Raw genomic sequence first — 12,469 nt, forward strand, 5'->3', positions numbered from 1 at the left:
CAACATGCTCAAAACAGTCAATCAGAGCCATAACCAGCTCCTACTTTTCAGCGGGCATCTGATCGTACCGTCTCCCCATCCCCATGAGCACATCAAAGGCTGATTTCTGGTCCGTTGAAGGCGGAATATCGGGATCTCGCAGGGAAGCATTGACGTACTTGGCACAAAAATCGTTCAATATGAACAGCGGTGTACAACTTTCGATTAAAACAAAATCGGCACGATCGAGAGGAGCTTGCAAATCATCCCTGCTGCTGCACTGAATTGATGCAATAGTTCGGCCAGAATATTTGTCGTCAAGATGTTGCGTGATTAAATCACCAATACAGTCACTCAAATTTATATCGCTGACATACTTCTTAACAATCACTTTCGCCCCAGAAACCACAGTCAATCTGAACCACGCTGGCCACTGCTCAGACGCCATGACCGAAGACGACTGCGCAGTTCTACTGCGCAGCTCGGCTAAAGGTGACTCGGCATTTTGACGCGCGCACGAAATTATATTTTGAAAATAAATGCCGACGTTTACGTTTCTGGTTTTGAAACTTTTGCACCTTCGGCGGAAAATGTATAAATATAAAAGGCTAAAAATGTGTTTTATATTCATATTTCATTTCGGCAAATATACCGTCGGCGGATCCGTAAACCAAGTTATAAAATAACTGAGGCCTTACATGCATAAAGCAAAAACATACCTACTGCTTATAATTCAAAACACCTCACAACACTGGAAAACATGGAGACAGGAATAATGCACTGTAAATGGTGGTGACTTGTAAGATAAAAACCGGCATGGAGACCGGCAAAGATAAAAACACTCCCAGACATTAATGAAGGTCATGCTGATCCTACATAGCACACTGGGTGTAATTGGCCCAGAACTATAGGAGGAGGAGCACGACAGAAAAACAAACACACAAACACGAATCCGTGAATTATAGCAAGAATTACCCCCCCCCCCCAATCCCCTCCACACAGTGGGAGATGGGGTTTTGAGATTGCTTTTGTATGTGTGTATGCATGTGTCTGTCCTTCTGTCCAAGCCATCATGTTTTTTACCATTTGAGCATTTGTCAAATTTTCAACAAACCTTTATTATGAGAATATGGAGAAAATAATTCAATGTTGAGTCAAAGTGTGAAAGGGCAAAGTCATAGTGACTTATAAACTGCCCTCATTAGACCTGGCAGCACGTTAACCGTGAGAAACCCAATTAAAAATAAATAAGTGTGGGTGTGTGTCTTTCATAACTCCAAAACCGTTAAACTCGGGGCCCCAAATTTTGCGTGCATACTAAGAGAACTCCAAGGAAGTTCATAAGTGAAAATTGGGTGCTTGGGTTAATTTGAACACCCATTTTGAAGATTATTTACGGCGTTATTTAAAGTATTCTTTATCAAAGTGTCATCCTTGGTCAGCCCTCTGTCAACTTGCTGGGGTCTTAATTCACCATTTGGTTCGGCCTACTCAAACATGCCTTAATTTGGAAACACAGGCTACTCTCACGAACTAATTAAAGTATATAATCAAAATATTATATCTGATTTGAGGATCACATCCCATGGACAAAAGTGTCGAAATCTGGAGTGAAATGTGAAAATTTTACGAAATTAGCGATTTTTTTTATAACTTAGTGCATTTATTTAAGCAAAGCATTAAGCTTAGTTTTTTCTATGGTTTGGACGATTATATTTAGTGAAGAAAAGATTAAGGAATGTGCAGAAAGTGTACCTTCATTGAGCGCAACACTGTGCTCTGTAACCTGTTCTTGCAAACCATGGCGATAGTCCACATGAGTACTTTTTTTAGCAATTACATACAGTTTTTTTTTTTTCACCATTTTGTGCAATCTGCTTTCATGACAAAATATTAATATAAATAAACTAATAGTTGCTGCAAATAGTCAGCAGTTGAAGAGGTACATGGACAGCATACATGGATGTGGTACAAATGTCTCTCCATGGGGTGTATGCATGCCTACATGCTTGGTTACGTGTGTGCGGTGCACAGGTTTCGTGAGCATGTGCTCCGAAATCAAACTTGCATCCAGGTCCGTGGTGCTGTGGAGGAGGTTATTCGGCTGTCTCGTGGTGCTGTGGAGGAGGTTATGCGGCTGTCTCGTGAATGATGTGCTTCAGCATGTGAGGAGCAGACATGCTGCAGTGCCAAAGCCATGTGGGGAGCAGACGTGCAGCGGCATCGAAGCCACGTGAGATGTACCACTGTGCAGTGTGGGTGTGGGGAAATCCGTGCATGTGTGCAAGTGAAAGGATGAGTATATCTCCAGTGCACGTGCACAGTTAGTATGGACCATGAGGTTGCAGGAATGCATATTTGGGGGGGGGGGGCAGGGTGCATGCATTGAAGCAGGCCTTTGCCAGGTACATCGCATGGGTTTTAATTTTTAAATGCTCCCGCCTGGTCTGATACAGTACACGGCGGTTAAAAAGAAAACGTTGCTGTTTGGGCATGTCTAATCGCTCCAGTATACTGCCTTCCCTCCCCCTCCCATTGTGCTACCTTCCCCGACACTTATGCTGCCTTTTCCTCACGCTGCCTTCCCCTACACTTATGCTGCCTTCCCATTCCCTCCCTTCACGCTGCCCTCCTCTCAAACCCCCTCCACCACCATACAACTCTCCAGACATTGAGGAGAGGAATGGGTGTCAAAGAATGTGTTAATTGAATGCTATTTTTTTTATCAGCAATTGTAACTGCTGCTCAGATCAATTCCGTAATTCATCGCAGGTTAAGAGATTCTAGAGCTTATCGTATGTGTAAAAATTAAATAAAAGCACAAACACTTGCACAGCTTTTTCGATAATTGAAGGAAAACGCCCTTCCTTCCCTTCCCTCACGCTTACCTCCTCCAGCCCCCACGGACATTTCTGGGTGGTGTTTAGTATGACCCGTTTGAACGTACCCAATTTTGTTCAATCCTGTACCAATGCTGGCAGAAGGACACCATTCCCCCTCCCCCTCTCAAACGCATGTCCAGAACACCCCCTTCCCACTCCTACTCTCCCTTCCCCCCCCCACCACTTCCGAACTCTCCCACCCTCCCATCCCCATACCTCCCCCTCCCCCACCTTAATATTCCCATCAGCAAGACAACAAGTTGTACTTGCTAGTAATAATAATAAAAAAAACATAAAAATCACTTCTGTGTTTCTTTATTTATTTACTATTGAAAGCTTCAGCGTGTCAATCCAGGCCACAACTTTTTTACCAGTTGAGCTTTTGTCATCAATTCTTCAACAAACCTTTATTATGAGAATACGGAGAACACAAATAAATAAAATGTACAATGTTTTTTAATTGCTGTTTTCGTCAAGTTTAGTTCGAGTACAAAGCGGATGCGGACGGGCTTTGCATTTTGAGATGCTTTCTAGTCATATCAAAACTTCCCGGGGCAGTCTGGATATTTTTTGACTACTTTTCTCTCTGCGTTGAACGGGGAAAGGAAGGAGACATTTCCTCCTCCCCATGATGCTAACAAATGGGGTTTGTCAGTGCTTCATCTTTTACATGCCCTATCAAACAAGGAAGCAGCACATATGATTTTAAAGTCTTTTGTACAACTTGGCCAGTTTTTAACCGCAAACCGACCAGACTCAGAGCAGACACTCGAACCATTATGCCACAGAGACTGAGATATTATCAAAATTTTGTATCACAAATGTTTTCTTGTCTGAACTGGAGATGCACCTTTTTGTCGTTTTACTCAGGAGTAAAGCTTTACCATTTGGAAGATGTAATAAAGGGCCATTAACATATTGCATTTGCATGAAAGAGGGGTGACCAAAAGTGTTGAGTTGCAAGGGAAGGGTTGAGAAAAATCAAATTCAGAAAATGCAGGTCAAGGAAAATGAAACAAAAGGATGGGTTGGAAGGGGAGATTGGGGAAAATGTAAAGGAAATTTGAAAAAGATTGGAGAAAAGGTAAGGGAGGAGAGTGAAGGATGATATATGGGAAAGGGAAGATCAAAATCCCATATTTCCTTCTGTAATATGTAGCTCTGGCTTGCTCACATGCTCTATACAAGATCAATGGACACTGAAGATTTATACAGCACTCTGTGCAACATTGTGATGCAAGATCGTTTGCTGAGCAAAACGGACAAGCTGTTGCTTAATCAGCCATTGATCAATGCCTTGAAGGACTCACTTTATTGCAATTTTACTATGTGGATTCATATTGTACCTTTTTGCACATTCAGGGCCAAATGTCTCACCTTGGTCACATGTACTTCATCTGAATCTTCATCACCAGAGCTTTAAAAATATAAATACCAAGAGCAATAAAGCATCAGCAAACACAGCAGTCTGGAAATTAGATATCCCAAATACATTAACATCGTAGTTTAGTTAGTATTCATGCACTATAGCAGTCCAATAAACCCTGCTTGCAATTTCTCATGGGTGTTGTGGACAACTGGATAACAATTCATCACAATGTTTCTCATAAGATCAGAAGCAATAGCCAATCTACTCTGCCTGTTACAATCTTATTCCACCCCAAGGCATCTTCTCTTAAGGCCCCCTAAAGCAGTTGTATTTATAAAATCACAAACCATTCCTCACTGCCATGCGCATCCCCATTGTTGCTGTCATAATCGTCCAGCAGAGTCAAGTCATCATCATCATCATCAATGGAGGAGGCACACTTCCCATCATTTGTTATTGCATTCGCAGAAACCACTCCTTTGCTGATCGCCATCAACTTTGCTGTCTCATCTTCAATGTGCTGAGAAGAATCATAATGTTGATAACCATGAAAACAGTTGGCTATAATAAGTGTAACACCTTACATGCCAAGATCCTCCATCAAGTACAGAAAGAAACACATGAGATACAAGTCGTATAGTCCAATGAAGACATAATTTCCATGAGAAAACTACACTGCATCATCATTGTTTAATATCTCAATATATGAGGGAGGGTTGAAAAGTAATGCCCCCTAAGATTTTTCTCCAAAACAGGTAAAGCTATTCGAATGAAAAAGCACAATCCGCACATTAGTTTTTCCTGCCACTGGATGCGAAGTTTTGCGATTCTGCCATGAGATGTCTCATTGCTACGATGGTCAAGATGACGAAGGGCAGCACGACGTTGTTGGTGCTGTGAAGCGTAAAGCACTGGAGATGAGAGTCGGGATGACTGTGTAGTGGCTTCTATTTTTTACATGCATCATTTTCTGTATGAGCAGACGATGCAGGCAGAATCAATCTACCAAGCTTGTTCTTTACATGCTGACTGCTCTGCGAGAAACATTTCGATATCTGGGTGTGGTTTTAAAATGAGAAACAACCAATCAACCCAGAGTACTTTTCCAAGAGAGGGTGCTAATGGATTTAAAAGAGGAGAAGAATCACAGGAGAGTGAGGAGGCACATTATCATGAAGCTTCAGGAAATACCAGCGCTTCTTGGTTCTTTTCGCTTTCTGGTTCTCTTCATTTTCAATCATGACTATCGGCGGTTCTGACATTGGTTCTCATGGACCACTCACGTCGACCGGACAAAATCTCTTATGTCACAGCCCTTTGTATTTTCAACTGATTAAAAATCAACATTTTGCGGTTTGTTTCCCACTAGGGTTTTTGACCTGGGTTACGAGGAGCATTGGCTGCATCTTGGTTTAACTTCCACCATTACTCCTATTTCGCGACATTCACTGAGCGTTATGGAGACTGGGGGACCACCAGCACTCATCTAACCACAGTATGACCACACGTGAGTGAAAATTCACACAAATAATTTCTACAGCTGAGTGGAGATTAGAGGTGGGTGCACATTTACGATTCTGAGAGTAGTAGACGGTAAATAAAGTACCACCACAAAAGGATCAGCAGCCCTGACTTGACTCAATCAGATTTTCATCTCTTCCTCAAAATAAGGAACACCTTCGAGAGCACTTTTCCTTTGACGATGATGTCATTTTTCTTCCGATGCCACTGGTCAAGTCATCAGGACGTTCAGGTGTATTTCACAAAACTACAGGAACGTTGGCAGAAATGTGTGGACCGTAGTGATAATAATGTTGAGATATAAATAAGCACCATGGTAGAACAAAGACTGATGGTAGTATATGTCTTTGTTTCATTCTTATATCTTTGCCTGTGTTGGAGAAAAAGAATAGGGGTCATAACTTTTCAACATGCCCTCATACTTAAGGCAATACCACAACACAATGCGTGTCATCAGACATTTGTATAAGGTACTTGTTTACATGCAAAATTTATACAAAATTAAACAAAATGATGATATGAAATGAATGGAAAACACCAATATCTTCACCAATGAAACCACAAAACATTCACTACTCAATTCTGCAAGGTTGAATCAGTGATTGTCAACTGTGCCATGGTGGACTGCCAATAGCAAGCGATTGGTACAAATACATTTCTTTGAAATTAAATCTTGGGTCAGGTATATATGGCTTTAGACTTAAGGTCTTAATGCTATTTAAATAAGGATGTACTCATCTGTACTACTGTATAAGAGAGCCATTTGTGTGTCCGTGTGTGTGTTACCATTTTTCTCAGGGATGGCTCAACAGATCTTCGTAAAAAATACCAGTGGTTCCTCACCAGTGTGACCACTCCTCATTTTCATAAATGCCAAGGTGAGCCAATGAAAAAAGCCAAGAATTCACAAGGTTTCGGAAAAGCGATGATAATAGAAAACCTATACGCCAAGAAAACCTATAGACCCTGCTAATACACCATAAATGCACCACATTCTTTCTCTTCACAGTGTCAGTGTTGCTGAATCGGTCTATTGGCAAGGGTTATGGAGGTTATTTGATATTACCTTCCCAGCATTAGTCAGGGCAGGAGTTTGTAAGTGGTTCAGGGTGCCGGCAATAGCTCGTGCGCTCTTTACGAAGGACACCATGGGATATTAAAGGTCCATCCATCAACTAATGCCGGCAAACGGAAGCCCTGTTTAATGGCCATCCGAGGAACGGCACACACATTGATGGAACACCTGTCTGTGAAACACCAGGATGACAATTTATAGCTGGGTAAAGATTCAAATCCAGGCAACACAGTTCAGAAGCGAGTATGCATCCCTCTGAGCTATCCGACCAGCCCAATAACGCACATTTAAGCCATAAAAGCACTAATGCGGTACTTACAGTGCCTTCAAAAAGTATTCACACCCCTAAACGTTTGTCACATTTTGTTGTTGAAGAGCCTGAATTTCAAATGGATTAAATTTAAATTTTTTGTCACTTTAAATAAAGTATTCACAATCGTGCCAATCGGCTACCCGCGTAGGATAAGGTTGTTCGCCAAACTCGACCTACCTAAGTACCCACGCGGATGGTAGACCGGGCGATCGTACCTCGCCGCAGGCAGACTCCGGACACGAACCGCTGAAGCGGTCCGTTCCGTGCTATCGGGATAACAGAGCGGTGTTATTGTCGGCCTTGACAGTTCCAATTAATTATCGGGCGTATTAAGCCCACTACGAACCCTTTACGTGAAGCAAGATGGGGATTCAAACGAAGGAAAGGACGCAGCAAAACGGGGAACAATTCAACATAATGCACTTTATTTACACAACACACGGAGAGCACACATATACAGCCAAACAATCAGAATGCACATACATTAATTTAAAACAAAAACAACAATGCAGAGCTACTACCGAATACGCAAACACACGGCAACACTTATACAGTTTTACTTTACAAGACACGGGGCCACAAGATCCATACAAAAAAACCCCGAAAAGAAAAAGGTGACTTCCTTTTTGGGCCGTCGAGTCCCTCTCCGACGTCCATCGACGTGGTCCCGCCTGGCCGCGACTCCGTGCCCTAGCGTGGTAGGCGAGGCCTCTCCGGCGTGCCTCGCGCCGGCACGTGTTGGCCGCTCGACGCCACGGACGGAGTTTCCGGCGCTATCCCAGCGCGGATAGAAGGGGGGGGAAACGTGGATGCCCGAGGTCGGGAGGGGGGAATGGTGGACGCTCCTTCCTGCCAGCAGGGTCTTGGAACCGCACCACAGCAGACCAGGCCAGCGGCCACCAGGACGAGAAGAGGACGAGCGAGCCAGAAGACAGGAAGAGGGCAAGAGCAACCACCAAACCGCTCCGCCCGTGTCAGACTTTTTATATCCCGGAGCTCCGCCCTGTTGCTCCGCCCCGTTCTTTGCTCCACCCCCCCCCTTTCGAGGCGCTTCGAGAAAGGTCTCGAAGAGGGGCGTTCCTCCTCCCTGGCCGCGTCACACCGCACACCCACCAATCGGGCGCCAGCTGCCCCACCCCGCTTCTCCTCCCTCACACCAAGCGCGGAGAAGAATGGCGCAAAAAACAGGCGGGAAAAGCCCACCTAGCATCCTCGTTGGTTTTTGTTTGAAATAAAAGATAGAAAAAGAAAAACGACTGACTCAAAGCGTCGCAGCCCGAATGAATCACATTAATTCCCTCTAAACAACGGGTTTGGGGCTAACTACACATGTACTTCAGAGATACCTCACCTACGGGACCTGGATGGTGGTTTGCGAATTTCCACAGCCGTAACAATATCCACCAAGTTTCGTCCGAATCCATCCATAACCTTTTGAGATATTATGCTATATATCGTTTTTGGCCCATCTCTCAATGATGAAGAATCACTTTGAACTACATAAACAAAACAATTTCAGAACGATTGCTTGAAAAATGCGGCCAAAAATCACGTGACAAACAGACAAAGACAGACAGATGCTACAGACCAACATACTTAGCAATTTTTTTTTTTTTCGCAAAGTAACAATCAGACAGACCTGGGTGAAAACATAACCTCCTTCCACCTTTTGAGGTAATTAAATGGCAGATAACTCCAATTCAACTCACCACCATTCAAACAAAGATTCATCAACTTGTGTCATTTATTCACCACCACCTAAACAAAAGCTTCATTCACTCACCACCATCAAAACAAAGCCTGATTTACTCATGTAGTCATAGTTTAAAATATAAACATAATAGATACTCACCTTCGCTGTTAGCCGACATGCTATCTCGCATATAAATTTTGTACCTTCTAAAACTATGTGCTTTCATGACATTGAATTGCTATATTGGAAACATGGTGTAACTATAGCTAATATGAATTTCCCAATGTTCTGATTCAACTGGCAACTTAAATTAAATAAGTATTGTGGACATCTGAGAAAAGACAATCGCGCATGCAGTTGTTTTTTAACTGTAGCGCTTGATAGAATGTGGAACACTTTGTCTACTCGTAATTGCCTCATCAATTTATAACTTGTTTTTTTGATCGTTTGATCTTGCTTGACTACTCATATCCACACTGGGAACATGTATGGGTGGCTGTTTGCATTCTAGCTTCTAAGCTGCATTGTGGCCTTGACTGCCAGATGTATTCTGTTTTTCCACATCTCACCCTTTTGAGTCCCCCCACCCTTGCTCGCTCGTATGTATGAAAAGCCACGATGGGAATGCTCGGGGAAAGAGGGAAATTCTATCGTGTCTCTCTCTCTCACGCATGCATGTTTAAATGATTCAACTCTGTTACAATAAACTTGTTAATTGAACCTTGAGTGAGATTTCTTCCACACTAACCACCATCAAACCAAAACCTGATTTACTAACTACTGTCCAAACATGAAGCTTCCTTTCCTCACCAACTTCCAAGCAGTTTCATGTACTCACCACCATCAAAACGTAAATATTCATTGACTCACTACCACCCAAATTAAAGCCTGATTTATTCACCACCTTACAAGCATAAAGCTTCATGTAATCACCACCATCCAAACATAAAGCCTTATTTACTGACAACCATCCAAATCCAAATATAAAGCTTCCTTTACTTGCCCCCATCTAAACAAAGCCTGATTAACTCACCATCATCCAAACATTCAATATCAAGAGGAAATTTTACTTTCTCTCACTATTTCTTCCTCGAGCTCTCTTTGCTTCAGAGTTAGTGACATCATTGTGAAGAGCTTTCCTTCAGTTTATGTAAACTTGAAATGCACAACAAGTTATGGAGGCACAAAGACCACAGAGTTGTTCTTACCTTCCTCTTTTTGATAAAGTTCGGCTTGATACTGTTTTTGATCTTCTGGAGCTGTTCTTCCCTTTTCTGTCGTTTTGCACACTCTTCCTGCAGGGAATAAGTTTTGAATGTCTTGAAATGAAACTAAAGCTGCAAAGCACATGGTACAATTAGATGACTCACAATACCATCGCAAATCCCCACGGTTCCCACCTAAAGCAAAGTCAACAGATGGCAAAAGGTTCCACCAGGAATGACCCAATATCAAATTTTGAGTGAAAAATTTTTGTCCCCCATTTTGATCCCTGTGAGCCGAAGTCCCCGACACCCTGGGGTCAAATCAACAAAAATCGTTACAAATTTCATGCACCCCCAACGATGATTGCATATACAACATTCAATTTTTTAAATTTTTTAATGTGCCCTTAATTGCATTTTTCGGTATTTGACCTTTTGACCCCACTCCAGGAGTCGTGGCCAAAAATACACTGCTCTTGCACCTTCTTATCGTGTGGTGATCATAACTAAGTTTGGTGAATTTATGCCCAACCATTTAGGGGGAGATAGCATGATGGACAGAGCCAATTACAATATCCCCCCTCCCCCATTTATTTTTTCAAAAAGCATGGAGATAAATGTATTGTTACGGCTGTGGAAATTTGCAATACACCAGAAAGGTCCTCAGGTTAGATATATCGATAAGTTCATGTGTAGTTAGTCCACACCCGTTGTTTAGAGGGAATATGTGCGATTCATCCGGGCTGTGACGCTTTGAGTTAGCCATTTTTCTTTCTCTATCGTTATTTTGGACCAATAATCCCCCACCAACTCAAACACCGCCACCTTTGCCTCTTTACTTCCACAACTCCATCCCGCAAACATCGCTTCACCGCCATTCCCAAACGACACCCGCCAACAACCAAACCACCACAGCAAACCCCCCACCACCTTCGCCTTTCTCCTTCCACAACCATCAACCACACCACCTGTCAACACTGAACGTCATGCTGCCCAGGGCCCGTTCGGTGATTCTTCCCGAACGCGTCGAGCTGCGAGTACAAATGGATGTCTTTACGGGAGAGGAAATCGGATCAGGGGAGGCTCACGCCCCATTTTTCTCCGTCCAATGGGCGAGTGTTGGGCGGTGTGGCCCCGCCCCCAAGCGTGATGCATGTGGACTCCTTTTAGGAGGGAAATCGGATCAGGGTAGGCTCACGCCCCCTTTTGCCCGACCAATGGCTGAACATCGGGTGGCGTGGCCCCGCCTCCAAATGCGTTTTGATCCGCGAATTTACATACACGCTCCTTCCCCGGTCTATAAATACGCGAGCACAAGGCTCTGGAAGGAGAGATGGTGTGCTGGGCTGGCTGGTCGAGTGAAGACGGAGGTCGTGGAGTCTGAGTCGTGTGTTTGCGGGGATCAGACGGCGAAGGGGACAGAGCTCGGAGTTGAGATCGAGGGACGAGTCGCGGAGTGAAGCAAGGACGCAGAAGAGGGCTCAGGGGCGAGAGTTCGCCGGAGTCGGTGCGGTCCCAAGGCCCCGCTTGCGGGACGGAGAATCCACCATTCCCCTCTCTCCACCCCGAGCATCAACAATTTCCCCCATCTGCGCTGAGATAGCGCCAGTAACCCCGTCCGCTCCCCGCCCCAACCGTGGTGTCGACCGACCAACACGTGCCTGCACAACGCACGCCTAAAGGAGTTCACCGACCACGCCAGGGGCACGGAGTCAGGCACGTAACGCTGACATTGCGGTTAGCCCGCCATCGCGCCACGAGGGCGCGGGTAAGACCCCTTCGGTCTCGTGGACCTGGCCGCTCACCCAGGTCCCACGTACATTTGGTCCACGGACCTGTCTGCCCCCTTGCCTATGAGGGTGGCTTTTATTTGCTTTTTGTGTAAATGTGTGTGTGGCGCCAGTCTTTTAAGTAAACCTGAATAAGTGCTTGTACATTGCTTTATTCGGTGGTAATTATTTTGCTTGCTTTTAATGTATGACTGCATATACGTGCTTGCTTTCACTTTATGGCTGTAAATACGTGCCTTGTCTGCGTGTGTAATAAACTACTTGCTTGTTGAACTGTTTTCCCGTTTCGTTGCGTCCTTTCCTTCGTTTGAAAGTTCCATCTTGCATCACGTAAGGGATTGGTAGTGGATGTAGACACCCAATAAATAATCTGAACCGTCGAGGTCGGCGATAACACCGCTCGGTTATCCCTGCAGCACGGAACGAGCCGCTTAAGCGGTTCGTGTCCGGAGTCGACCTACGGCGTGGTACAACTCCTTGGTACGCTACCCGCGCGGGTACTTAGGTATATCGACATTCGGCGATTCAACCTATTTCGCGCGGGTAGAATGCGGACTGGGTTGTGGTGAGGTTAAACCCCCACCCGTGGCTAGCTCCTTGACGGTAGTTCCAAGAGGGTCACGACTGAATTGGCCGTTCCGG

The 12,469-nt window shown here is 44.4% G+C and overlaps 1 protein-coding gene across 8 annotated transcripts in view; it reads right to left on the bottom strand.

Moving 5' to 3' along the window:
- DDX11 (DEAD/H-box helicase 11) overlaps positions 1-12,469 on the bottom strand; it is a 127,488-nt gene that overhangs the window by 87,411 nt on the left and 27,608 nt on the right. For 7 of the 8 annotated variants that reach the window (XR_015059198.1, XM_085885037.1, XM_085885041.1 and 4 more), the window contains 3 exons: positions 10,041-10,127; positions 4,578-4,750; positions 4,239-4,278 (listed from right to left, as the gene is read on the bottom strand). Coding sequence is in view for 7 of the 8 variants with exons in the window: in XM_085885037.1 (XP_085741163.1) it covers positions 4,239-4,278; positions 4,578-4,750; positions 10,041-10,127 (300 nt within the window). In the remaining variant the exon portion in view is untranslated. The remainder of the gene's footprint in view (positions 1-4,238; positions 4,279-4,577; positions 4,751-10,040; positions 10,128-12,469) is intronic. The other variant, XM_085885042.1, reaches the window with a different exon arrangement.

Source organism: Eptatretus burgeri, chromosome 6 (genome assembly GCF_056783735.1).
Source record: "Eptatretus burgeri isolate ZD-2024b chromosome 6, Ebu_testis_v1, whole genome shotgun sequence".
NCBI classification, from domain to species: domain Eukaryota; kingdom Metazoa; phylum Chordata; class Myxini; order Myxiniformes; family Myxinidae; genus Eptatretus; species Eptatretus burgeri.